Source organism: Osmia bicornis, chromosome 2, assembly GCF_907164935.1.
Source record: "Osmia bicornis bicornis chromosome 2, iOsmBic2.1, whole genome shotgun sequence".
NCBI classification, from domain to species: Eukaryota; Metazoa; Arthropoda; class Insecta; order Hymenoptera; family Megachilidae; genus Osmia; species Osmia bicornis.
The window spans coordinates 1,245,163-1,273,085 of NC_060217.1; the positions used below are offsets into that span (position 1 = coordinate 1,245,163).

General features: G+C 31.5%; 2 protein-coding genes across 6 annotated transcripts; one reads left to right on the forward strand and one right to left on the reverse strand.

The window, feature by feature from the left end:
* Nucleotides 1–1,316: 1,316 nt before the first annotated feature.
* Nucleotides 1,317–14,114, reverse strand: LOC114876217. 3 transcript variants are annotated; one of them, XR_006830512.1, is made up of 7 exons: nucleotides 13,802–14,114; nucleotides 6,866–7,120; nucleotides 6,288–6,386; nucleotides 5,644–5,848; nucleotides 3,291–3,441; nucleotides 1,759–1,857; nucleotides 1,317–1,671 (listed from the first exon to the last, which is right to left on the reverse strand). XR_006830512.1 is itself a non-coding variant. In XM_029187452.2 (5 exons), the coding sequence occupies exons 1-4, from the start codon at nucleotides 13,826–13,828 to the stop codon at nucleotides 5,666–5,668; spliced, it is 564 nt and encodes a 187-aa protein (XP_029043285.1). In that variant the 5' UTR covers nucleotides 13,829–14,114; the 3' UTR covers nucleotides 3,199–3,441; nucleotides 5,644–5,665. The 3 variants fall into 3 exon arrangements, 2 of the variants coding, with proteins under 2 accessions (XP_046146023.1, XP_029043285.1); XM_029187452.2 differs by lacking the exons at nucleotides 1,317–1,671; nucleotides 1,759–1,857 and having other exon boundaries at nucleotides 3,199–3,441; XM_046290067.1 differs by lacking the exons at nucleotides 3,291–3,441; nucleotides 5,644–5,848; nucleotides 6,288–6,386; nucleotides 6,866–7,120; nucleotides 13,802–14,114 and adding an exon at nucleotides 2,529–2,991.
* A 220-nt stretch (nucleotides 14,115–14,334) lies between these two features.
* LOC114876216 (aromatic-L-amino-acid decarboxylase) lies at nucleotides 14,335–27,886 on the forward strand. 3 transcript variants are annotated; one of them, XM_029187449.2, is made up of 11 exons: nucleotides 14,335–14,442; nucleotides 19,628–19,717; nucleotides 20,087–20,207; nucleotides 20,557–20,670; nucleotides 20,886–21,005; nucleotides 21,442–21,571; nucleotides 22,864–23,012; nucleotides 23,280–23,391; nucleotides 23,468–23,676; nucleotides 23,969–24,169; nucleotides 24,498–27,886. In XM_029187449.2, exons 2-11 carry the CDS (start codon nucleotides 19,638–19,640, stop codon nucleotides 24,702–24,704), a joined length of 1,443 nt encoding a protein of 480 aa, XP_029043282.1. In that variant the 5' UTR covers nucleotides 14,335–14,442; nucleotides 19,628–19,637; the 3' UTR covers nucleotides 24,705–27,886. The 3 variants fall into 3 exon arrangements, with proteins under 3 accessions (XP_029043282.1, XP_029043283.1, XP_029043284.1); XM_029187450.2 differs by lacking the exon at nucleotides 14,335–14,442 and adding an exon at nucleotides 18,643–18,695; XM_029187451.2 differs by lacking the exon at nucleotides 14,335–14,442 and adding an exon at nucleotides 18,699–18,739.
* The last annotated feature ends 37 nt before the right edge of the window (nucleotides 27,887–27,923 follow it).

Consider the following 27,923-nt stretch of genomic DNA (forward strand, 5'->3'; position numbering starts at 1 on the left):
ATCTCCAAAGTTTGGAATAGGACACCCTATAGATAGTCAGGTTAGAATCCCTGCTGTGTCAACGGCTGTTCGACACTTGACGATGTCAGCTTACTACAGCAAAGACGGTTGTGTTAGTTACGTCTGTATAGGAAAAATTCTATGTAATGTACGAAAGTTTTTAATTAATATCTCGGAAACTAATAGGAAGCCGAAGATACCACTTTATATTTGGGGTCCCCTTCCCCCTTCCCCCTCCTCCTCAAAATTTCATCTTGATCGGCGACCGGTCGTATTCGGAACTTCGCCTGCACGTATACGTCCGCGGTTGTGTGTGCGTCGGCAAGCGACACTCGCTTCTCTAGTGTTTCTGTCAATAACACCACATGGCCCGACTACCATTCATATAACGGGTGAGCTTAAAATTAAATTTAACTAATTTCAATAATTTGAAATTACTTACCTAAAGGCGGCCGGAATATTAATATAGCCTAACCTAACTTAATCTGGACATGTAAGTAACAGTATTTTATTTTGCTTTTACTTATACTTGTAGGTACATGTACCTAATTGGACATGTAAGTAACAGTATTTTATTTTTCTGTTACTTATACGCGTAGGTTAGGTTAGGTCAGATGAGATTAATATTTCGGCCGTCCTCGGCCGGCCACGCGCGTCGGATATTATAATTTGATTTTTCAGCTCACCCGTTGTATGATTAGAAGCCGGACCACACGCTGTTGCTTACAGAAAGGGTAGGCAAGAGAGCCGGCGCACACATGACCACGGGCGCATACGTATAGGCAGAATTCGCTGGATTAGTAACAATATTCTTTCGCGAATATCTCGCAAACTAATCGAGTCCGACATATAGCTTAAAGGAAAAAAGTTGCTTAAAATGACGAATTTTACAACATATTTAAAAATGATCAAAATCGGAGAGGGAGTAGCTCATCTACAAGTTCACCGATTTTATCATTATAAAATTCTCAAATTCTAAGATTTCCAAAATTCTAGTATTTAAAAATTGTAAGGTTCTGAAGTTATATGATTTCAATATTTTCTAGCAAAATCCTTCAAAGTGTAAGATCCTAAGTTTTTGATACCGTTAATAAAGCTAAGGAGCCTGGCTCACCCCAGAAAAAAACAAATACGCCAAGGGGTACCAGAAGAACGGGCAACATTAAAAAATATATTTGTATTAAAATAATTGTTTGAAATTATTTTATTATATCCAATAAGTTCATAAATATTTACATTGGCTGTTTTTTGAAACTTTACATATCAATTTACAGAATGGTCTGTTATTATTTGAGATGACTCTTGCTTCGACCACGTCTACGAACTTTGCAACGACAAGTTTTTGTTTCTTTATTCAAAAATGAAAGTTCTCGTTGCAATCTGTCCCATAGTCTTTCTTTCACATCCATAGCGAAAGGCATTGCACCACAATCCCTAGAGAAAGTGCTTGATATTAATTCTAAATAAATTAATTGTAATTAACCCTTTCGTCATTAAAGAGGAATTACATGAAACGAAATGATACCTAAGAATTGTATAATCCACCGAATCTGTAACATGAAGTGTAAGAAGAAGGAACGTGATTGCAACCGTGTAAGTTATAATCACTGTCAAAGATTTGCTTGTGAGAAATGAGATTACTGCATCATCGGAACCAAACTGTTGAAGCAACTGCATTTATTTAAAAACAAAGTAGTTTAATATGCTATTTTTCTTTTCTATTGGAATGTTATAGAATGAATGAAATTGTTACGTTACGTGACAAACAGTCGTGGGTAGCCTGGTTGAGATTAACACATCAAGAGGTGTCCAGATGCAAGCCAATGTAAATTCTAAGAGAAATACTGTGGCCAGAAACTGCAAACAAAAATAAGCTCAATGGTGTTTCAAGAACCATGTATTGTACTTACAGTATCGAGCAAAATAGGCTTCCCTAGAAAAAATGGCGTTACAGGGGGAGCAGGAACTCTCAGAGACAACTCTTAGGAACAGAATAATATAATTTTTAATTGTTAAATATTATAAAATTTAATACATAACTAAAAAAGATTAATAATCAGATAAGCATCAATTCAAATCAATTCAAATTTTCCTGCGTAAATGTCGACACGCGAGTGGTGGTGAGATTATATGTGGGACATTTACTTATATGTACTCCCTCGCATCGTCATTCTTCCCGAGGCTACCTACTATGCAGTTATATTAACCTAATTTTATTCGGTTAAATCTCGAATATGAAACTTCAGATTTTTAAATAGGAAAGAATTTTTCAAATACCTTTCTAGTAAGGAAATTGCAATTTTCAAGATATCATATTTTTTTTAGCATTCTGTAGAATATTGTTTAATCTTTATGTGGACAACAACGTACTTCTCTGAATCCCTATACATTGAATGCTCTTACATTTACTTACGTTTATAAAATGTAAAATATCTTAAATATTGAAGCTTCAATGACTACGTGGGTACCTAATTGCTCACACAAGGGTTAAAAAATCAAAATTAGAATGAAAGTTAAACATTACTAACCTCATAGAGTACTAAGAAACCCATTTCTGGTTCACGGAAAGAACGTGGGAAAAGGGTGGAGTGAATGATAATCATATAAATACCAAGACTAAAGAGAAATGAACTAAATGGTGGTCCGCAAAGCAACGATTCACGATCTTCGTCCTCCATAGCGTTAGCAAAACATGTTCGAAAAATTGGAAGTTCCAAAGCATTTAGCAATAGCGCCCAAATTGTGTGGAGCAACTGTACCATTTTCAGGAATATTATACTTCAATCATTTTGAGCTTCTATTTAATATCAACGTTACAAAGAGATTATTAAATACGACTGGTTGAAAAGGACGTTTGTTAGATAAATATACGAGATATCTCGAATTTGTTTTCAACGTTTCGATTGTTACTATAAATGTATCGATAAACATGCAAATAGTTATTCTTGTTATTATTTGTTAGCAACCTTTATTTAAATGACCCGGCATGGGAGGGGTTACCGCCTTAAAACCAAATTTTTCAATTTTTTGTTAATATCTAAAGTTTTTTTTAAAATTCATTTCATTTCAAACAGTAAAATAACAAACTAAATAAAGTACAACATTAATATTGATAATGTAGTCTTAGTTTCTTAATTAAATTATTTAAATTTATTTTACGAAATATAATAATCTGTTAATGTGTCAAAAAAAGGACTTTATTACAAGTAAACATGTATAATACGCGAATAGACATCCAAATTATAAAGCACAACTTATGTAATATAAATACTTATTATAAAATGAATTACGTTGAATTATGAATCTGATTGCTTATTTTCATTCCCAGGGTCTGCACTGCACATAAATTTATATACGAACCAATCTGTAACTTCAGGATTTGCAAAACTAATCTTTCTCCTTTTGCATGTGCAAAGTGACCAAAATCCGCCGTTTTGTTCTCTGAGAAAGAAATACACGAACATTATAAATATAATTTAAGAAATAACCGAAAGCTTTGAATCATTAGAAAAATTAATTAAAAAATTATTACTATTAGTAAAATACATTCTTTAAAAAATTATGTAGTACGAATAGCTACCAATTATTTAAGCCTTAGTAATAGGAAAAAATAAAATATTACAGGTAAATAGGTGTTTTATTACTTTTTTAAATTTAGTTAAAAAGGAATATAAAAAAATTAAACATTTAATCATAAAAAATTCTTTTTCTGTATATCTGTTAAATGAAATTAATCCAAAGTGTAATTATTTCAAGAAGTATAGTAAAAAAGTAGATTGTTTTGTCTATACAGGGTATCCCGGAACTCGCGTAATTCCCGGAAAGGAGGGGTTGCTGGTGTGATTCTGAACAACTTTTTCCTTTACCAAAATGTTGGTTGAAGCTTCGTTTTTGAGTTATTAACGAGAAGCACTGGCCAATCAGAACGCGCGCTGGACCACGAGAGCGTTGGCTTTCAACCGCACTCGTGGTCGTGAACAAACGCATTGGCACAGAGTGGGTATCAAGGGAAGCGTGTGATAAATGTTACATCGTCTTAAATTAAGAACAATGTGGAATTATTGGTTGCTCAACGAATAAAATAATGAATTGTTCATGTAGAATGAATAAATCGAATTGATCCAACACTTTTATTCTATGTTCGATATGGAGAAAAACGAATACACGTTTTGGAAATCAAAATAAGTTTGCAAATCATAAAAAAAGGATTGAATGTAAATGAAACTTACCCATTCGTCTGTAAATGACTAGACTGCAATGAAAATAGTTTACAGTCACTGGATCATTGTGTCGATCCTGAACATTCGAAGAGGGAACACATTACGAAGAATAGCTGATCTCCAGACGAGATCATTAAACTCACTGAACCACACGGTCACTATCACCTTTCACATAATTTCATTACGTGGTCCGAAAGGGTCCGATTCTTTCAAGTAAATAAACATTTTTATTCACAATCAGGTTGCTATTGCACTGGACACGAACGAAAACATGTACATAATATTTCGCACTATGTACTTCGTAACGTCTTCATAACGTTATTGGTCTTCCTTTCCAACTTCAAATGGGACTGCTAGCTTGAGCGTCTGCGAGATCTGTTTCGCTTTTTGTCCTTTTCTACGTTCAGCAATATTCAAAGGATCGACACGGGTCTCTCTCGGGTACTCTCGGTTACCGAGAATAACAGATATATGGCCACGAACTATAACCTATTTTCAAATGTAGAAACATCGAATAAAAGTGTTGGATCAATTCGATTTATTCATTCTACATGAACGATTCATTATTAGAGCGAAGCTCTCCTTGGCGCGTTCGGCAGTAACATCGACTTGAGGGAACGTTACGATTCCCCTACCTCCTACTAGCATCCCTCGTGCCCCTCTCCTCTATTTCTCTCACATTCACATGTTTTCAAAATGATTATGTATTAGTATTGTAGCGGATTCAATCGTGCGTACGAGAACGTTCGCGACAAAAGACGATCTCGTCGTATTTATCTACAGTAATAAAAATCATTTCTCTAATATTGACTGTTTTATTTTCATTTTCAATAATTGTACTATGAAATTACTAAAAACAATTCTAATTAAACTGTAAATTTACGCATTATGACCTGAGCTTCGCTCTTGTCGGCCGTCCCGCGACGACCACGTTTTCTTTTTTTTTATTCGTTGTTCAAGAGCAACCAATAATTCCACATTGTTCTTAATTTAAGACGATGTAACATTTATCGCACCCTTCCCTTGATACCCACGTTGTGCCAATGCGTTTGCTCACGACCACGAGTGCGGTTGAAAGCCAACGCTCTCGTGGTCCAGCGCGCGTTCTGATTGGCCAGTGCTTTTCGTTAATATTTCAAAAACGAAGTTTCAACCAACATTTTGGTAAAGGAAAAAGTTATTCAGAATCACCCCAGCAACCCCCCTTTCCAGAGAATTACGCGAGTTCCGGGACACCGTGTATACCAAATTTAAAATGAAATTGTTTAATCAAATGATTATTTTATTTAATTGTATTACTCGGATTATGTAATATGCCTCCATCAAGTGCCCTAAATATTTTAGATTGATTGATTATATCGCTAATATTTGAATGAAGAACTACGATTTATAACTTAGTTGCTCTACAATGCAAGTGTCTTACAAAACTAAACATCACTGGTTCACTACTTGGCCCTAGTGTCCAAAATTGCGTCCAATGATTCGGTGGCATCCAACATCCAGACGAATGACAGTATAGACATACAGAAAGCCATGTGCATCGCGGCGCAATCTTTTGCCATATAGTAAGCAAAATCAGTCAGCAAAGAGTAATGACTTAGGCCCAGTGTTGCATTCAGCCATAATAACTGGAACAACAAAATGTAGATATGTATTGTAGATCTGTAATGTAGATATGTACGAGAAGTTATTGCTTTTTATTTTTATTGTAACTTTATAACAATGCATTTATAAGTGTTTTTATTTAATGTTCTTTCTCTACCTTTTTTTATCTGTAACCAAAGTTAAGGTACAATTTGGTCCAATTATGTGACCCCCTCTTCATGCAACATAAACTTGATATTCAACATGTTTTGTGTATTGCAAAACTAATATTTGAAGAACAGTATAAAATTTTGACGACCAAAGTGGAAAAGTGAAAGACTTAATTGTTGGTTTAATTTGATGAGTAACGTATTGTAATTAAGTATTGTAAATTTTTTCTAAATTTATATTATATTAAATTTATATGGATACTGAATACGCTTTTAATTACTCTAGGAAGCGAAATAATTTCAATAAACTCACCCATCTGCTTGATTCCTGAGTTAAACAATTGATGGCATGCATAAGTGGCACCCAAATAGCACGTGTAGTTAAGTTCGTGATCAAAGCTGCTACCAACATCTACATAAATATTAAGAAAAATAAATATTTTCATTTAGTTGGATTTAATTGAAATATAGTACCGTTGCGTTAATTAATAAAAAGAACATTGTACCCAAATATTGAAATATGCTTAACCCTTTCAGCCTTGGATTTTTTGATACTCAACAAAAATTCTTTTGGCGTAAAATAGTGTTTACATATAACTGCTATAAGAACTCCGGCGCAAAATTTAACCGACTTTCTACCATGGCAATTGACACCAACAACGACGTCTATTGCAAGTATGTACCGCAGAGCTCTAAATATGATGCAATTGCCATCAGCAGAGCTGGAAGGGTTAAGAAATATTTAATAAATTTCTAAAGTGTTTCTTAACATCTTCAGAAGTAAAAAGAAGGAACTATATAACTGTTTATATGTTATCTCCGTAAAAATTGTTCGCGCATCATTGTTTTGTCATTTAAGTAATTAAAAGCGAAAATACTTATTGTGCTCACTTCATAAATATAAAGAAGTTGAATCGGTGGCTCTTTAAGAGTTCTAGGCCAAAGTCTATACTCAGCAAGAAGACAGAGGACAGAAAATACAAAAATCACCGAGGCATAAGATGGATCAAAAGGAAGAGTGGTGTCTTCATCAAAACACAAACCAATTATGCAAATTTGACGTAGATGGGTATACATCCCTGTAGCGACCACCGCTATCCAATGAGGATTGATGAACGCTAGGTATTCCTTCACTGTTTCCATATCCTATCAATAAATAATAAATTTTAGTCATGAGACTTCAAGTTCACGAAATGTGATAGGAATGAAGTAAATGTTACATTATCTTGTATAAATATAAACTGCAATAGAAGGTTATAATCATATTTTAATTCAAATTTAATTTTAAAAAATGATTCAAAGCTATAGAATATTTTTATCGTTAATATGCGAATAAAGCTATGGTTATTTTCAGAAATGTTCAATTATATTCTTAAACTATTAAACTAACGGTAAGATCTTATTTGGTTGATTATGGATCTTATAAGATTTAAGTAATTTTTATGTAACAATTAAGTTTCGGAAAACCTGGACAAAAATATGTTTTTACATCAATTAATTATTGCTTAAATGATGCTATGATATCATTAGCCATTTGAATTGATTTCAAATTATTTCCTTTAAGTTTTGATTTGATTTAATTTAATTTAATATACGTAACACAGGAAAAGATATAAGACCCTTAGTAATAAAAAGAAATTCAAGGAACAGAATATATAAGAGCAATAATTTTTACATTATTGTTTAAAAATCACTTAAATTTATAACTTGCTCATTAACAAATATAAAATCATTTCAAAACGGAATCATCGAACAAATTCTTAAATCAAACATCTTTCTTAAAAATTATTCGAAACGGTATTTTCTGTAAGTACGAGAAGTAAAGAATAGGAACGTCTTAAAAAGAACGTTCTTAAAGAAACTTAAGAGTGGTGAACGACCTGAGCTCTTGAACAAAGTCTAGGAATAAAGCAAGTGAAATATGTATTACGTAAAAACGTAACATACCATTTAGACGTTTGTTGGTAAAACACAGTCCGACGTTTACAACAAAAAATTAACATTAGGAATATTTTTCTAATTGCTTTTCTGTCTAATTTGTAATCCTTTAGAAAAAAAAGGTTTGTACATTAATAATATACAATTTCGATTAAATTCTTTTTCACTATTGGAATTAGATAAACAAACAATAATTGCTGGTAATTTTGATTTGAACTATCGATTTATCATCCTTTTATATTTCTTCTGCTATCCGCAAGCTAGGTTAGAACATTTGTTACACTTTAGAGATTCGATGCCTTCTCGAATTTATTGAGATGACAATCATCGAACGGATGATGATAATTTCACGCTAGTTCTAACATTTTGCAGAAGAGAAAATATGCCTACTTCAGTGATAGCTATACAAAATTTGGATGAAACTCATTCATAAATTAGTAAATTATAATATTATTTTAAATTTGTTTTACAATATATAATTATTGAATATTATTTATCATTTTTACGTTATTATGTAATTTATAATGTATTATATAACATCCAGCACTAATAGATTAACTACTGAAAATTTTTAAAAACATGAAAGTCGATACATAATTAGCATAAGTAGCATAATTACATAAGTAGCATAATGTTGCACATTCAAGATCAAATCAGGCTTCGACAAGAACAATGGTGATGTTCCGGATTCCCTTCTCTCCCTCGGACTATAATTGGAATTGGAACTACAAACGGTAGCACTTTTGTGAAAAAGTGCATCTCCGGGACAAATGACAATGTAACGATGGAAGCCTCCTATGCATAATATATAAAGGAAGACAGAACGTCATATTATTTTCATTTATACTATTAAAACTTCAAGTGATCAATTCACCCGCAGTGGCAATGACGCACCTCTTTGTGTCGCGGGACAACACAGGGGCAAGAGGCTCGGGCGGGCTCTGAAAAAATTGAGCGGGCTCGGGCGGGCTCTGAAAAAATTGAGCGGGCTCGGGCGGGCATCCGGTACATGCGTGCAGTCAGGTACAAGCTCGACTATTTCGGGTTCGGTCGGGTACAGTCGGGCTGATTCGAACGAGCTCCCGCAGGCCGCGGCCCGCGATCCAACTCTCATGTGCTTGTTAATACTTGCAATAAGCATGTGCAAAATCTGTTTTATATGGAATTTTGGAATAAGATAATTTGGGAGCTTGTCCAAATCTGCTCGACTGTACCCGACCGAACCCGAAATAGTCGGGCTACCCGACTGCACGCAAGCATCGGACGCCCGTTCGAGCCCGCCGGATGTTTTCCGAACCGACCCATCTCGATTAGTCGGGAACCCAACACATTAGTCGGACCGCACATCCCTACTACGCACACATCGATTACTCCCTTAGTTTTACACCAGACTAAACATAGACACTATGGTCTAAATATTAGATGCAACCATTTCGACCAATCATACGTCGCGACCTAAAATACGTGTGAGCTGAGGTGGGGTGCAACCAATCAGATTGCGATATTCTCACGGAACTTCTTGTGATCGTTGAACAGTACTTCTGTGGCCCCCACCGTTTGCACATATAAGTCCACGCGGGAAAATTTAAATCAATATTTGCTTTTCACTTATATACAAAATTTTATAATATTTAAAGATTAAAAATTATATTATTGTTTTTTAAATTACTTTTAATACTAACGTGTATCGTTAAAATAAAAATTCTTCTACGAAAGTCTGATTTCATCGCTAATTTAGTTTTTGAGTCGTTCAATTCTTATACAATTTTAGAAACAATACTTCAGAGTATATCTTACATTCCAGGTTAATGGAATTCTCTTGTGTTTGAATTTTGTTAAACTCGTGGTCAGTTTTAAATCCATCACCTGCTTCTCCTATTTTCTCTTTTCTTTCTTATTGTTTTTATACAATTAATTTCACCATTTAAAATGAGCAAATAAAAAAAATATATAATTAAAAATTAAAATAAATGAATTATACTAGAACTTTAATTCAGAAAAATTGTATTCAAAAAATATTGCATCGAATATGAAATGTTTCTATTAATTTTTACCACAAAACTGTACTTTAATAAATATCATTACTTAACTTGAATCCATCAATTATTTTTTTTTTATATTTTAAATTCTTAATACAAATAAAAATGCATTTATTTATTAACATTGACGTGATATTCTATTGTTATTATATAGTTTAAAAAAATTTTGTAAGGTGTTTTGATACCTCAGCAATAGAAAGAATGAAACAGAAATCACTCGTAAGCATTACCCTCAGTTACGATGGACCTTAAGGGAGGTTCATTTTCTGAAACGGAGTCGTTTTACTTGAATATCACGCATTCATACATAATGCATTACATTTACCGATAGCTTCCCTCCACCCTGAAAAGTAACGAATGGCTACGAATAATTCAGTACTTCCTTCGCGTCAACTTTCCCCCAACTTTAACTGTTATCGCATTAATGTAACTTTAACAATAAACAATATAATGTTGAATACGTAATATTTGATGGAAGCGTGAAAAACAATAAAGAATATAAATTGCTGTGGTATAAAAGTAATAATTGAGAAAATAGATTTCACTACGTCTCCAACGGTTGAAAATTGGTTGGAAATAGTTGAAATTGGACATTTGATATGCAACAACCTAATAACGTAAATAATACAAATTCTTTTACAAATATTTTTTTAAACTGTGCAAAAGATAATAGTATCTAATTACAAAGAAGTATTAAGAGCACTAGAGTGAGCAAAGCTACCAAAAAGGGAGAGAATTGGGCGATTCAAAGCCAGCAGGATCTTGTGAGATAGAATGTCCGAACAACTTTAGTCAAAGGAAATGTCCGACCAAGAGACACCAGGAAATTGTCCTTCCACGCTCGAATCCTTTCCCCTGTTAATGACATTTTCTCAATATATGCGAATCTTCGCAATCAAATTTAAGAGCACAAAAAGATTGAAACAATATTAATCAATCAGTTAAAACATAAATAAATGTAAGTTATAAGCGAAACTTTTGGTATTGTTTTTATATTTAAATTCGTACATCAACATTTATTATTTTATGTTATTTATAATATTTGTAAGATATTTGAGATAAGATGGTAAAACAAATATTGAGTATAGTTTTAATTATTTAGAATAATGTTGGATTAGCTTTTGGAAAAACCAAGGTGAGCATGTTACCTATAAGAGATTGAAAAATAGAAATATTGTCATTAATCTTAATACTAATAAATTTTTACTGCGCTCCGAAATCTTTCAAAATTTAATTTCTGGACATTTTAATCTTCTATTTTCTATCAGTAGATAGATAGAGGCATAAATAGATAGAGGCTGGAGTGCCCCCCCCCCCCGAGGGATTGGTCCTTTTCATAAAATTTTAAAATTCTCACGTAGGATGTTGCGAAATACAAAATATTAAACATTTAACGCTATTAATAAAGCTAAGAAATTTGGCTCACACCCGACAATAATCTTATCGTTTGTTATTCCAATGTTTTCTATTCTGAGTTATCTATTTCATAATAAATCTTTAAACAAAGTGACTATTTCCTTGCATTGTTATATCTTAAATCATTTTATTTTACCCTATTTTTATATTATATACTGAAATATTCGATGACTCTCTAATGATGTATCAACATCGATCAAGGTTTCCCCAAAATGTATCATTGATCATTACGATGTCTGACTATCTCTCGGAATTAAACTGGAAGCGAAGAACGCTTTCGCGGAAACGAGAAATAAAATGGCCTGATATAACACAGGACATGTCCTTAGAGGCAGAAGATTATCCAAGACGATGGTAGTCATGACGACGGCACAGTGTATCGTGGAAAAGTACATTCGTTTCTTAGCTTTTCAACGTCTGAATAAGGGTGGTGAATCGAAGAGGGAGCAGAAAGGAGCTCGACCATGTAAAAGTTACTTGGAAGTGGAAAAATTGACGAGAACTCGGCTACTTTAACCCCTTTTTTCTGTTTCAACCGCACAGATAACTTCTTTGAAGAGCATCCGACCATTATTCAGCCTTTAGTCGGATTACGATCTGAACTTTTATTATTTTCCAAGTGAATTAATATCTTGTCAAAGTAATCGTTGCAATATTAGAGGTTTCAATTTTTTGATTACATAATTTCAGTAAATAATTACGTAAATTCAGTGAGTTATTCAAATTCATTACATTTGGATGAGGAGTCACTGGAACAATTTCAATTTAATTTGAGACATTTCTTTACCATTCTTTTAAAAATGAGAATTTTTGTTTAAAAATTTGAATATTTAATTTTAATCAAAGTATCGTTGTTTACGTTTTATAAATAGATCTGACTCACAAATGACTCAGCACCATCGTTTAGAGTTTAGAGATTATTAATTTCAGTAACATTCATTAAAAATCAATTATCTGTATGGTAGTAATTATGGTACCTACGCTTATTTTACTTTATCATTGTTTCTTTAAATTTTCCATAATAAAAAACTGACGATGAGTTAGTTGCTTTCTGAACTTAAAGCGCTTTCATCTTTCACCGCTTTTAAAAATGTTTCAAAGGTAGTGGTACTCGCGTCACGATCGCGAAACCGCTCGTTGCTGGTTTGGATTTTCCGTCTCAGTTCGAATGAGTCAGTGTTGTTTTACGCACGATTCCCTAGCAGGATATTTTTCTGTGATTCCATGAAAGTGAACAGGCTGAAGCAAAAGCGAACGAGATTCGAAACTATTGACACAGATATCATTATAACCGAGCCGAAGCTTGCTACTGTTTAATTAACGGAGTCAGAACGAACATTATATGACACTAATAAGTATTTCTACCTCGTTACAACGATTTAATAAGAGGATAGAATTCCGACGAATGCTAGGAAGCTACAGGTTTCCTTTTCTTCAGACAACTTGTTGATCGTTGACTTTTCTTACACAATCTCGGCTGGTTTTAGAATAATTTCAAGATTTTGAACAGTAGTTAATCTATTTAGTTTGATTAATTTTTTTATGATTCATTGTTATCATAAGTTTTATTTGGGGATTTAAATACTTACCAAAATAAAACTACAAAAATTAGAAAATAAAGGTACGATGATAAAGTCTATGGTTCAAATCAGTGATGAACTTCTTTAAAAATAATGCAAATATTTGTAAAGTAGCCAGTAATTTAGATATTTCAAAAATTCGAACCGAAGTTTAAACAAATAAAATCTGATGTTCGAAAAAATGGACCGCTATTTTTGTATATATTTAAATAAATTCTTAAGGAAGTCTAGTCAAAATTAAAATGACAACTTTCAAAAGTATGAAGTTTCGTCCCGTTTTATACGACCTTCGTTGTTCGTTCACTGACTCAGGTATTATGTGTGCAACATTGCAATCGTTAACAGTGAAAGTCCAAACTAGTTGCACGAATAAATAAACAGGGATCAGCCAAACGTACAAGTTCCGTCTCGGCACAGTTTTATAAGAGAGCGCGAATCGACAAGGAAACGGTATAGACTTTGAAAGCATTAATTCGGCTTAGCCGACTGAATGGTGCGTTGATTTTGAACTTGAAATCAGATTACAATTCGTCTTATTGTTAGAATCGCTCGCTTTGATTTGCCAAACGATATTATGCTGTTAGACTTTATGAAGCACGCTCATTTATTTTGAATCGATCTTCAGTAATATTTCTTAAATACAACAGATGACTTTTAATTTAACTATATTCTTGTCTTATGTTAAGTTTTACTCGATTATAATTTCGATGGAATAGAAACAGAAGATCTCTAGCAAAGATCAAGTCTAAAAATATTCAAAAACTGAAACTATTAATAAAGCTTGAATTTATAAAAAAATAAAAAAATAAATTATTTCTATTCAATGAGGAATCACTTCATCACTTATCTCTTACCAAATAATGAACCCTTAAGTGCACCATCAACCAAACGCTTTCACAACAACCAAAGGTAAAATCAAATTAAAGCAGCATCACAAAATCATTTTGAAACTGTCTCTTGGCTAAATGTAATTTCCTATAAGCAACACTGGAGTTCGATCAATAAACTCAATTAAAATCCCTAATCAAACTGTATCAGAATTTAGTAAACAACCGTAAAGAAATTCTTTAGAGATTTGATAGTAATTGGCCTCATCAGAGGACACTTAACAAAACGGCAACGTGAAACGAGCAAACAATTAACAAAGTCGTTAATCGTAGAGGTTCGTTCCCGTATCGCTTCGTGAACTTTAATAAAACACCTTGTCGGGCTTATCGATCTTCGACTTCGAGTCGAGATAGATCGAATCGCAAATTCAGGGACGATGTGAGCGGATCTACCTGCGCAGTTCGCGATCACTCGATGGTAACCGATGAAAGCCGAACTGTCGTCAATGGGTGGGGCGGTATATAAAGAATGCCGATGCGGAGGAGACAGCAATTTAACGCGGACATTCGCGGTTCGTGCACATCACTCGTTCATAGCTGCTCAATCACCAACCGGATCCACGTGGATACCACAACTGTCAAGCGATAACACCGCTACTATAATCTTGGTATGTTTGATCAACATTTAATAGACGTTTTGATAAACGGATTAATAAGAGATAAATGAATTAAAAAACATTCTTTTTTATTATGATTCAGTGTAATTATTTTGAGCCATGTTGTTTGTTAATAAGGGGATAGGTAGGTAAAGAGCAATTGAAATTTATCCATTTTTATTAAATTTGTTATCAGGCTACATTAAAAAATTTATATTACAAGTTTAGAGTAATTGTTTTGGGTCAAGTTATATAATTGTGAATGATAAAGTGAATAATGATAATTAGAATTTTAGTATGTTTATTGAATTTGTTATTCTCCAAAATATTTTTGACATTTTTGTTTTAAGAGTTCTTAATAATAGATGGCCAAAAGAAATAAGGATGTGTACAAAATAGAAAAGTTTAAAAAATAGATTTTTATCATTGATAGATATAGTTGAAAGTGATTAATGGACGTTGATTAATCATTGAGGATGTCGAAGATTAAATTGATAAATGGTAATTAAATTTAATAAGCTTTGACTACTTGTCTTATAGTATTTAAGGTAGAAAAATATTATGAATTTTTATTGTGATGGAATTGTTAAGGTTTAAGCTTCATTTTTTGAAATTGAATAGTTTGATATAAAAAGAGCTGAAATATCATGGGGATATATCAACAATTTCAACTCGTTCTATAACTCTTCTTACATTCCGCATAAGAATTAAGTCTTTTCCGTGTCGATTAACATGTTTACGTAAAGTAATGATAAAGATTCTAGTACAAAAAAAAATATGATTAAAGAGGGAAAATAATGAAACGTAGCTTTTCTTTTTTTTTTTTCCTTTTACGTGGAGGAAATCTTCGGAAAACACCTCCAGCCTCCCTAGGGAGAGACCGGAGGTAATGTGGAACAGGGAGGGTCCCGGGACCTCTTACGAACACACTGGGACCCCCATCCCTGGTACCCCAATCTAAATGAAACATACCTACAAATCTGATTCAATTTTAACAATTCACATCAAAAAGTTACTTAATTAAAATATACTTTAACATAGTAGATTACACATGTTACATATTTTTTCAAATCGATTGAAAAAGAATTAAAAAAAATACACGTGACAAATACATATAGCACGTAAACATGTGTTCGGATCACGCACTAGGCATAGACTAGTTTAGATGTTCAGAAAATATCAAAATAACGTAAATGTCTGCTACATGGAAAATTTAGAAAACGTAAATATATGATTAACCTAGAGATAAATGATGTTACAAAATACACAAGTACGTTGCTGAAGCTTACATCAAATTGTACGCGCGATAATGCGTGTTTACATTAGTTTACCGAGCCTGCAATACGTTTTCTATCTTTGCAAACGCAAAGCATTCCAAGGATAGGATTGTCCTTTCGCTCCTGTAGCAGTCTAGATGATTAATCGAAGAATTTATTTGCCTTTAATCGATTTCTTTTACTGTTTTAATTATTTAAAATGGGATTAGATTTTTTTTTGATTAGATAATCGAGAAATGGTTCATATTTCGCATGATTTTCAACACATTAAAAAATCGTACAATTAATGTACCTTATTATTTTATCAACATAAAAAGTTTATCGTATATTTGAATTGAAGTTGAAAATGAAATTGCTCATCTTTCAAATAATGTCTATTATTCAAAAAATTTTAATTATGTTTATTTAATAATTTAGCCATCACTTTTTTTCAGTCAAGCTGAGCTGAAAATCTCTAGAACCAATATTTTATTAAATATTTAAAGAGTATAGACCAGTGTTATGTTTGATCTTCTTTTGTTTAAGAATTAATGAATAAAGTAAAATCAGAGATTTTTAAAGCTGAAATCTTTCGAAAGTTGACTTTCGCATTGAGTTTCTAGAACGTGGGCTAAATGAAATAAATTCGGAGTAATTAGAATTTGAAAGGTAGAAGAGTTGAGTAATTTTTGTTGGGTAACTGGTAGAAGTACGTAAGATCTTGATTTTTATATAAGAACATAATAATTATGACCTTGATTGATCATAGTAAAGATTGAAGAAAAGAATGATCGGTCATGGTCGATTTAATTCAAATATTACAAAGATATTATGACATGTCTTGAATCACTCAAGCATACTCACTTCATGTGTTCACATTAATTTTTACTTGTTCGTATGTTTTAAAATTTCGTGATAAATTAAAATTCATTTTACATTCTTTGATGTAAGATAATTTACATATTATAATCGTTTCCTGAATAATGCTTCCCAAAATTAAACAATAACTGAGAATTATTTCTATTAACAGAAATGATTGTAAGGAAATGGAAATTTTTATGTATAATTTATAAATAATATTTAGGATAATTTGATCCGTAGTTATTAAACAAAAGCGTAAAATATCACAATGAAATTGGAAAAGTAAATAAGCAAAGGATGGAAAAGAAGTTGACCTGTATAATAATTATTCTTACCTTCGATGTAGTTAACATAGATTTTGTTAAAAGTTTTAGAAAAATTTCTGTAATTTGAAATAGAAAAATTGACGAATTTGCCTCGTATTATATAAATATTATTTCCATTGAAAAGATTATAGATTAAACAATAAAAAGCTCTTTATTAAAACACATAAGGATCTCGATGCAATCAAATAAAAAATCTCGTACCTATCCCAGCTGTACAGTTATTATAACAGCCTATGCAACTGCTTCTAAGACCAGAGATATTTTCCTTGTGTTTACGCAATTGGACATCTCCAAAGATATCATTTTACCAAACGAAAACAAATTAATCCTACGTGAAAGTAACCATACGTTCACCTGTGTATCAACAGCTTGATGACCTCAAATGGTTAACGTGTTTAAATGAACTTCTGCTTGCATTTCCAGTTCTGAGAGTCATTTGACGTCATTGCTGCGATCATGGGAGTTCCCAAAGGGAATTCCTCCTTTTTCTTTGACGTTCGAGGTTTTACGTTAAATCGTCATTTCCTTCTTTCTACGTAATAATACTGAACGTTATCTGCCGCAATAGAAATGGAATTAAGTAGGAATTATTAATTATTAATCGTTATTATTGGTAAATATTTAATTTATTAATATATTGCAACTGTCGTAATATATTAAATTTTGAAACCAAATTGGACAAAATACTTGTCAAAATATAAAAAAATTTTATTTAATAATTTTAGGTATGTCTAATCGTAAAATTGTATACTTGCAGAGTGATTTAGACAATTATTGTTTATAATGTGCTACACAAGTTAAATGAAATTTTATGAAATAGCTTTTGTTTTCATTTAATCCTCGGACAGCAGATCATGGAGAGAGCCCCAATTTGAAATTAATTTTTGTATCTCATATTATTTCCAATTTATAAATTTAAACATTGTTCCTTTAAAAATTATTTTGTCAACATATGAAACTCTATCGTTTAAAAATTATTCATTTAACTTTTAGGTAATGTCCTTGGACATATTTTGTAGGTTTGGGTCTCGATTGACCCAGACTCCGCTGTTCAAGGATTAAAATAACTTCAAAATAGAATTAATTGATTGCACAGTTTTTTACAATCAATACGAATTTAAAATGTCATAATTTTTTATAAATTTATTAAATCTTATCAGAGCTTTTGTTGTTATTTGCTTAAAATCGATATTAATTTATGAAACTAAATTAAGCTATACTTCACAATGTCATAAATTTAAAATCATTTCATTAAATTCTTTTAATTAATAACAAAATAAAATTAATAATTTCATATTTTTAACAATCGAAGCATAAAATGTAACAATATGCTGATCAAGGAAGCTCTGAATTTTAATCATATATTTATATTGATGGTTCTCAAATTTCCACAATGAATGATTTATTCCTGTCAAACGCTTTGCTCCAACAAATCTGATGACAAATCGATTATGCGTTCGTGTTCCGTACGGTTGTCAGGAAACAATCTATGACCAATCACGAAGGGGAAAGGTGTCGAACGAAACTTGCTTCAAAAAAGAAAAAAAATAGGTCATGGTCATTGTTCTCTCACGAATCAACTTGTCTCTACTTGCGATGGAAATCGTAGATCATTACGCACAGATCAAATCTCTTTTCCTCTCTTACTATCTATCCAAAGAGGAGACACGTGTCTCTACCTCCTACCTCGATTCTAAAGACCCACATTGAGAAGGCAAGTCTCGCCAATTATTGCATCGTACATATGTACATACAGAACACTGCCACGATCTGAACGTCGTGGCACGACGACTTTCAGTGATATCTTGTCATCGGGTATAACGTGAGTTGCTTATGATTCAGTTAACTGCATTGGCGTAACTAATTGTAAGATTTTTAGATTTACTAAGGTCCTCTAGATTTACTAGAAGTATCAGATGTCTAGTATGTATTGCATAAGGGACTACGTGTACCTAAGTCGATTGAAAACCCAATCTTTGAAAAACATTTTAATTTGATAATAGTACTATCTTCAAACTATATTTTGTGAAAACTTAATTTAAAAATTCAGAAAAATTAATAAAGTTGCAATCTACAAGAAATAAATTATTATTTAGCTTTTCAAATGAAAATTATAAGAGATATATGTTAATTACTGGGGAAGTTATTTCCAAACAACTATCTATAAGGAACTGCTGTTGCATATTTAGTTTTCAGAATTTTCGGATAAAATATACATGATTGTTACTAAACTATACCAATTTTAATTGCTTCACAAATTCATTTACAGGTCTATCTCACACTTTGGGTGCATTCTTTATCTTTTAAATATACATATATGTATATTACTGAAACAGTTAAATTCAAGTTTTTATTATTTCTTTTTTAAATTCCGAATTAGAACTTCTTTTTAATAATATGACAATTCTTTTTATATATGTTACTAAACTAATTGTTATTAAATTACTTAGAGTAATTATTTATACTATAACTCTAAATATGTAACAAATGATTGCATCAATTTATTATTGTAATTAGGTATTAATCACAGAAGTATTTAAACAATTAATGCTTTGCTTTAACATATCTATATTATTTTAATTTTGTAAAAAATCATCATGAAAAAAACAACATTGTACATGAATAAACATCGATCCTTGTTAACCGTAATTTATCAAGTCCAACATTTTTATTCACACAAATACATAAAACATCAGTCGTTCATAACATAAGTGAGCTTTGAATATTAGTCAACAGAATGTGGAAATGTTGCAGGAAACGTAACATGGATCCCGACGGTTTCAAGGATTTCGCCAAGGAAATGGCGGAATATATTGTTAATTATCTGGAGAATATCAGGGACAGGTGATTTTTTTATTGTCTTTAAACATTATATCCTGCATCATTTGTCCTTTGCGTTTTGTTACACATACCTGCATTGGAATGTTCGATATTTATTATCATAACAAGATACATTTGTAGCAGAAGAATTTTGTAATTGCTTGTAGAAAAAGTCACTTATTTTCATTTTGTATTTTACAATTGTACAAAATTGTTACAAAAGAAAAATTTCAAAAATTTATAGAATTTATTGAAGATTTTATTAGCTCACAAAGGAGATCCAATCACCACACTTTTCTACATTTAATTAATATTTCATAATAACTAGCAATAGTACAATGAAAATTTTAACAAATGCAATTTCTTTTAAGTCAAATTGTTCTTAATTTGTAGGAAAGTATTACCAACAGTGGAACCAGGTTACATGAAGCCTCTCTTGCCAGCTGAGGCTCCACAAACTCCAGAAAGTTGGAAAGATATAATGGCAGACATTGAAAGAGTAATCATGCCAGGAGTGAGTAATCCAATCTGAAAACTTATTATTAATCCTTCCATACAGTAATCATTTCACAAGAATGAATACTCATATCTAGAAACCTATTATTAATCTTTCCATGAGCTCTAAAAATATAGCCACCTATTATTGTTCCACTATTAAAATATATTATTAATTGTATTAATTTTTTACACATATTATTAATGAATATGATTTTAAAAAGAGCCATAAGACAAGTAAGAGATTACATTAGAATGTGCAATTATTTGCAACAAAAGTTAACAAAAATTTGGCTGCTATTATTATTATTATTCTTCTTTTGTGTCTTTGTTTTTTTTTATTTTGATCGAAAAAATGTTGGTTTTAGGTAACTCATTGGCATAGTCCAAAATTCCACGCCTATTTTCCTACAGCTCAATCGTACCCAGCAATTGTTGCTGATATGCTTAGCGGTGCTATCGCTTGCATTGGATTCACTTGGGTAAGAGTCAATGATACTTCACTTCTTAATTATTATCATTATTTATTTACCAAGATATAAGTGCATTCATTTGTTTACATAATTTCGAATTATTTTCTTACACTTCTATTCTTACAATTCAAATTAGTCAGTGCCATTTATTCTATGCTGATACGCTTCATTATATTTTAATATAATTTAAATGTGAAATAAGGTTAATTAATTTTTGTATACAGATCGCGAGCCCTGCTTGTACAGAATTGGAAGTGATAATGCTGGACTGGTTGGGAAAAATGTTAGATTTACCTAACGAGTTTCTAGCTTGCAGCGGTGGAAAAGGAGGTGGTGTTATACAGGTAATATTTTGAAAATATTGAAAAAGTATTTGAGTTATAATTCTTAAAATTTTGAATGCGTTACTAGATTATACTATACTGACGATGAAATTCTTAGAATTTTAAATAGTGTACTATACTATAATTTTAACTCTTAAAATTTTAAATACTAACGAACTCAACTGTGAAATAAATGCTAAGAAATTAAAGCCTATTTTATTTAAAATTTAACATAAATTCTACTAAAGTTCATCTTATAAATCAAGTAATATTGTTCCCTAATGCATTTTGTATTGGAAAAATTTACTTGTCTAATTTAATCGTTAAGAAATCATAAAAGCATACATTTGTCACCTGTTGCTCGCCTATTAAACTCTTCATGATGAATCTTAAGCTTTATCTTCGGGAAAATCGGCTAATAGCAGCAATAAAATAGCAGTTGAATTTCACTTTATAGGGAACTGCAAGTGAAGCAACTTTAGTAGCACTTCTCGGTGCCAAGGCTAGAAAAATAAGGCAGGTCAAGGAACAACATCCTGAATGGACAGACAACGAAATAGTGGGAAAACTAGTCGCTTATAGTTCCTGTAAGTAATTAGTTAAAAGGAATTTAAAATGTATTTACACGTTAATCTGTTTTTCATTTTATCTTACTTGGAAAGTTGAAGAAGTTTGATAAGTAGCTTACACATATAAATTTAAAAGGTTTAATACAAATTGTATAGTAAGTTATAATAATTTAAAGAAATCATTAAACATCACTGAATCATGACGTTCATAAAAAAAAAAAAAAAATTACTCTTATTTTATACAATACCAAAAATGAAAGAATCACTTTCATCCAGAATCGATGAACAACGAAAAATAAGAATGTCAAGGGGATTAGAAATTAGGTGGATAAAAATTCTAGCCACTATTCGATCATGATTTCCTCTTAAACAAGATTAACGATGACGTTGGCCGGCGCTCTTTAACATTTGACAAAGGCATGAGAGTAAGAGGGTGAGTTGACAGGACAGAGTACGGGGTTGCAGCACTTCATCAGCCAGCACTTTGTCACCATGGCAACCCGTAATAACCACTCGAGTTATTCCAACCCTTCTATCCTCGACCACCCACATTCACCCCTTCGATTGCTCTGCGCTCCTGTTACCACTTCGCTCTGTTGGCACGTCGAATCGTAGAAAGTTACCTGCACAAAAGCATTTCGTAATTTTCCATCGTCAATGTAGCTCGACGAATGCATTAGCAATTCGAAGAAGAAAGGAATGAGGTGTCTCATGAGAATACTTATAATGCTTCTATATCGATGATTAATACCTATTGAAATGATAGCTTATTGATTATTGTGTTGTGAAGATTGAAAATTGAAAGAGGCTTTTATTTTGTTGAATGAAATGTAGGTTATTTTATGAAACTTGCAACAGTTGATTAATACTCGAATGAAAATAGTAGTGTTTATTGTTTATAATAAATTACAAGAAATAGGTATAACAGAATAATCATTAAAACATCTCATTTATAAAAATAATGAAACTATTTTTTAAACTAATTATTTTAAATGTGTATATATTGTTATTGTAACTGTAGATGGTATGAAAAGCTTGAAATAAAAATTTCAAAAAGATTAATTTCAAGTAAAATACAATTAGAATAAATTAAAATGTGATTTTTCATAGGGATTGTAATCAAATTCTATTTTTAAAGTATTTATAAACTACTTTGAACTGTTCGATTGAATTTTCAACAATTGAAAAAGGTGTTTATTAAACTGAGTTTTCTTACATATATTTTTGATAACATAACAATTTTTTCATATATACATTTCTATATATGTGTAACAGACAAGATAAAATTTTATTTTTAATTTGTCTTTCAGGTCAGGCTCACAGTTCTGTAGAACGAGCTGGCCTTCTAGGAGGCGTGAAATTTCGATCCTTAGAAGTTGATTCTAAATACAAACTTCGTGGTGAAACACTCGCAGAAGCGATTCGGAAGGACAGAGAACAAGGATCAATTCCATTCTACGTAAGTTTCAAATTTTCTTTTAAAATATTAACACTAAAACGACCAAAATTTCTTCAAAACGACGAACTTCACATTTTTTATTTTAAGTTACAAAAATTATCAATATCAAAATGAAAAATTATTTTATATGGTAATTCATTTCTAATTTTTAATTTTTAATTTAAACACAGGTATATTTCTGACGTCGTATTGTCCTAGAGTGTTAAAACTTCACTTGCTATAATTTATATAAGTTATAATTACGTATTTATTAAAATTATTTTGTAGGCTGTTGCAACGTTAGGGACAACTTGCTCCTGTGCATTCGATCGCCTTGATGAAATGGGGGTTGTTGCAAATCGCGAGAATATTTGGTTGCACGTGGATGCTGCTTATGCTGGTGATTATTAAAAAATTATACTATTCTCTATGAAAGATTTATATAAAATATATTTATTTGACGGTTTTTTTATTAGGTTCCGCTTTTATTTGCCCGGAATTTCGACATTTAATGAATGGTATTCAGTTAGCTGACTCTTTCAATTTCAATCCACACAAATGGATGTTGGTGAACTTTGATTGTTCAACCATGTGGTTAAAAGATCCGACTTATGTTATTAATGCATTCAACGTTGACCCGTTGTACCTGAAACATGACATGCAAGGATCTGCCCCAGATTATAGGGTAAATTTACACATTCATTTGTAATATTTAATCATTTTTATAATGGTCAATGAGTCACGATATATGTAATATTACACAAACCATTGAATTAACAACAATTTAAATTTATTTGTAATATATTATTATATATTACCTTAAGGTTTTTTAATTGTCTTAAATTTTAATTATATCTATTTTAAAATAATTTTAATTCACAAAAGTAAATTTCAGTTTGTAAATTTAGAGCAATATACACCTAATTTTGTGGTTTACTTCTTTCCATGTAAAAGCAACATCTGTTTTTGTTCCATAGCATTGGCAAATTCCATTGGGACGTAGATTTAGAGCGTTGAAATTGTGGTTCGTTTTGAGAATTTATGGGGTAGAGAATCTCCAACAATATATCAGGACTCACGTCGCCCAGGCTCATGAATTCGAGGCACTGGTCCTTTCAGACCCACGATTCGAGATTGTGGCTGAAGTGGTATTAGGACTCGTCTGCTTCCGGTTGAAGGTAAATTATTTTCAAGATTATCATTTATAACATAAAGTGTATGGCAATATTGTAATTACCTATGTATCCCTTTTTAATTCTTTTTCTTTCAGTTGTTTTTTCTGTATATAAAGTAAAAGATTGAAAATTTGAATTTGAAAATTAACTATTCTTATCCTTATGAATTATGAAAAAAATTTATTTTATATTATAATAGTATTTTATGTCTGCATTTTCTTAAATATTAGATAAAAAGAATTTTTAGCTTGCAAAGAATTAAAGCACCAAACATCTTATTTTGTTAGCTGCATGAAAACTTTTATATTAACTATATGAAAATTATTCACAGGGATCGAACGACCTGAACGAGAATCTGTTAAAGAAAATCAACGCTACTAAAAACATTCATCTTGTGCCATCCAAAATAAATGATACGTATTTCCTGCGGTTTGCAATTTGCTCACGATTTAGCGAGAGCAAGGATATCCAGAATTCCTGGAAGGAAATAAAACTCAGGGCTGATGAAGTCCTCGAGGAGCAATCGGTTTCTAAGTGATGGCGGGCTCAGATAGCTCGTGGTTGCAGATCCTTGGCACCTGCAACCTGCAATCAATCTTAGCTTTTAGTTCTTTTCTTGTCTTAAGTAGACCTGGAAGAACCAGTGGATGATTTAAATGTGCTGATCTGTCTTACGTATTTCACAATTTTAAATTAATTACAAAATTTATACACTACTTACTTTTTATGTTTATAACAGGTAAGGAAATTTTAATTTATTAAAAATATTTTTTTGCGCTACGACATTATAGCAAATATAGTTAGTGTCAAAGAATTATTTAAAGAATCTGATTACTGAAAAATCTAAACATTTTTCAGAGCTTGTAAAATTAATTTATATGGATGTATTAACCCTCGAACGACTGTTACCAGGTCACTCATGATCCATTCCTAAGAATGCGTGAATTAGAATTAGAAACATTTCAAACGAAAGACTTTCAAACATTGGAAAAATGCTAATTAAAAAGATAGTATAACGTTTAAAAAGTAACAATTTCAAACGAATTTAAATTCTAAATTATGCTTTGGGTGGGAGAAGACCTGATATGTTATTTGAGGATTAATCAGTACCAGATTCTCAAATAAAAATTATTTATTAGGTAATTAGTAAGATTTGGAAATACGCTGGACATGTCCCGTGTGTACGTAAAATGCCAAAGATCGTTCTTCAGATGCCGTTTTACGCAAAGAAGCACATAACTCGGCGTAAACGCAGTATTACTGTCACCTTGTGCTACTTTTTCCGATAGCTAGCCAACGTTCTTCAGATCCTTTAAATCGCTTTCTTCCATCGTTGAACGACACTTACACTGTGCATCTTTTGCAACACTGTTACATAGTTGTTGGCACACGTGCAACTTGTAAAAATATTGTTGGGTTTTCTATCAAAGAAACAGAATCTTATCTTGTATAAATTGAATAAGTTAATAATATAAATCCAATATAATTTTTGCATTTGCTTGATAAATTATGAAAAATACATGGTGTTATACAGGGTGTTCCACACTTTTCTGATTAAAAGTCAGTTCATTCTATAAGTATAAAGAAGAAAATAAAATGTTATTGGATCATTGAGTATGAAATTTGACTAATTTTTTTGACAAGCAAATTTAAGATTGAACGATCGGGGTCGAATCATGATCGGATTGGGATCGGGTCGGGAATCTTTACAATTTTGTTCGGGTACCCGCAATTTTGGTACTCGAACTCGCTTTAGGTGAATCACCATCATCCGACTCAACCCGATCTGGGCTCGGGTTCCCGAATTTTCGTTCAGTATGTGTCGTTACATTTAATCTGTTTATGCCAGCTGTCTACAAATTTGAGGTCATTGAAGGTATTAAATGTAACACCGTTTATGGCTTCTATGAGAGTGGATATCCACTACAGCAGTGTTTCCCAACCTTTTTTGTGCCGTGCCCCACTTAAGCCTTTCTAAAATTCTTATACCCCCTATGTAACGTAAACATAATTTTTAATATTCAAAAATTGAATTGTTCACTGAAGAAACTTAAATGGTAGGTTTTACAAAGAAATCACTAGGAAGTTGTTGAGGAAACACAGTAAGTAAATTTTGAAAACATAAAATGGAGAACCGAAATTCAAGTACGAAATAATTTTAATGAAAGATTTTTCTATATTATTTTAATTATTAGTAATTATGGACGTTTACCCAGCTTGAGTAGCGACTGAGAGTCGCCATACGATTAACTTAAACTCTGGACGAGTCCATCTTCGAATTGCCCCCCTTAACAATCAAATTGCCCCCCTGTGGGGCGTGGACCTCGTGTTGGGAAACGCTGCACTAGAGAGTTAAACTCGCGCAAGAAGCTGTTAAGAACATTTATCGTAAGTGGACACTGTGCCTATCTAGAATTATATTTGAGAATTTCAATTTATAAACACTACAAATTTATTAAATCTTGAATAGTAATTATATATGACATGGAGCGTCAAAGTTTTAACAGTATCAATGACACAAAAACAAATGCTTTTGGTATTACACCTTCTTAGCTGCCGTTTTGAATTTGAGTATTTTCCCGCGCTTCTGTGAATTTGAAAAGTGGTCCAAGAATATGATAACGATAACGATGAATTCAATAATTGAAATTACTGTAACTTTTAAAAAATGAATCTTCAATTTAAAAAACAGAAGGCTCCGAACAAATTTGTGCATCTAATATAATACATAGATATATGAATCTTTTCTTTGCCTTTGGAAAATAAAATCTAAACAGTATGATGACCGAAATGAATAATCTAAAATATATTAGGTTTTAACTAAAAAAACAATACCGCTTTGCATGTTACATTTCTTATTTATGTTCATTGAATTTACAGACATAGTATGACTGAAAAAACTGAGATACCCTGTATATATCATCACAATAATGTACCCTTGTTGAACACATATAATGTTAGTGTAGATATCAATTGCAATACGAGAAACGAATTAACATGAACGCTGTTGTTGAATTAAATCGCGTTGTAAGCAATGCGCTGAATGCATTTTCCGCGACATTGTTTAATAAATGTAGATTCAAATATAGTTTTGTTAAAAGGAACTCTAAATTGACTATAGTTGTGAATATATCATTAACAGTTGCGTATATTTTAAAAGAAAACATAATAATAAAAGTATTTTTTACTTCTGTAACAAAATGCAGTTTCTATAGTTTCCTTATTTTCAGCATATTTTGTACAGAGAATTATACAAATTAGGAATATATAATTTTATTTTCCACTTTAATACTTTGCGACATTTTAATGGAAATTTAATTATTTGCAAAATATTCTGTTAAAATGTGTTTAGCTAAAAGTAGGTTAACTAATTATAAAATTGTTCCGTGATGCAATATGTATATGAAAAACAATACTGTATAAAATATTGTTTAATAAGTCTGTATATTAAACAGCAAACAAAGTTATATGCATAATAATGAGCTATAAAATATTGAATAACTGATTGATTAAATTTAAATTAAATTATATTAAAGTATTACATATTTCTTTTACATAAAATAATGATAATGAAATTATTTAATTAATGGAATATTATAGATTTCAATTCAATATTGCAGTTCTAAAAATAAATACTCATCTAATGTGTATTAATTGTTAAAGAGTACGTAGCATATTTATGTTGTAAATAAGTTATAATAATCATAAATATGTAGTATATGTATGTATGTAAGATATCTTAATCTTCCTCTTTCGC

Bases quoted from the DNA above. Each gene is read 5' to 3' on its own strand.
- LOC114876216 (XM_029187449.2), top strand. From the start codon at position 19,638: ATGGATCCCGACGGTTTCAAGGATTTCGCCAAGGAAATGGCGGAATAT. The intron at 20,208-20,556 runs GTGAGTAATCCA...TGTTGGTTTTAG, and splicing joins AAAGAGTAATCATGCCAGGA to GTAACTCATTGGCATAGTCC. The intron at 24,170-24,497 runs GTAAATTATTTT...AATTATTCACAG, and splicing joins TCGTCTGCTTCCGGTTGAAG to GGATCGAACGACCTGAACGA.
- LOC114876217 (XM_046290067.1), bottom strand. From the start codon at position 2,762: ATGGTACAGTTGCTCCACACAATTTGGGCGCTATTGCTAAATGCTTTG. The intron at 1,858-2,528 runs GTTAGTAATGTT...TTTTGTTTGCAG, and splicing joins GTTTCTTAGTACTCTATGAG to TTTCTGGCCACAGTATTTCT. The intron at 1,672-1,758 runs GTAACGTAACAA...AAATAAATGCAG, and splicing joins TACCCACGACTGTTTGTCAC to TTGCTTCAACAGTTTGGTTC.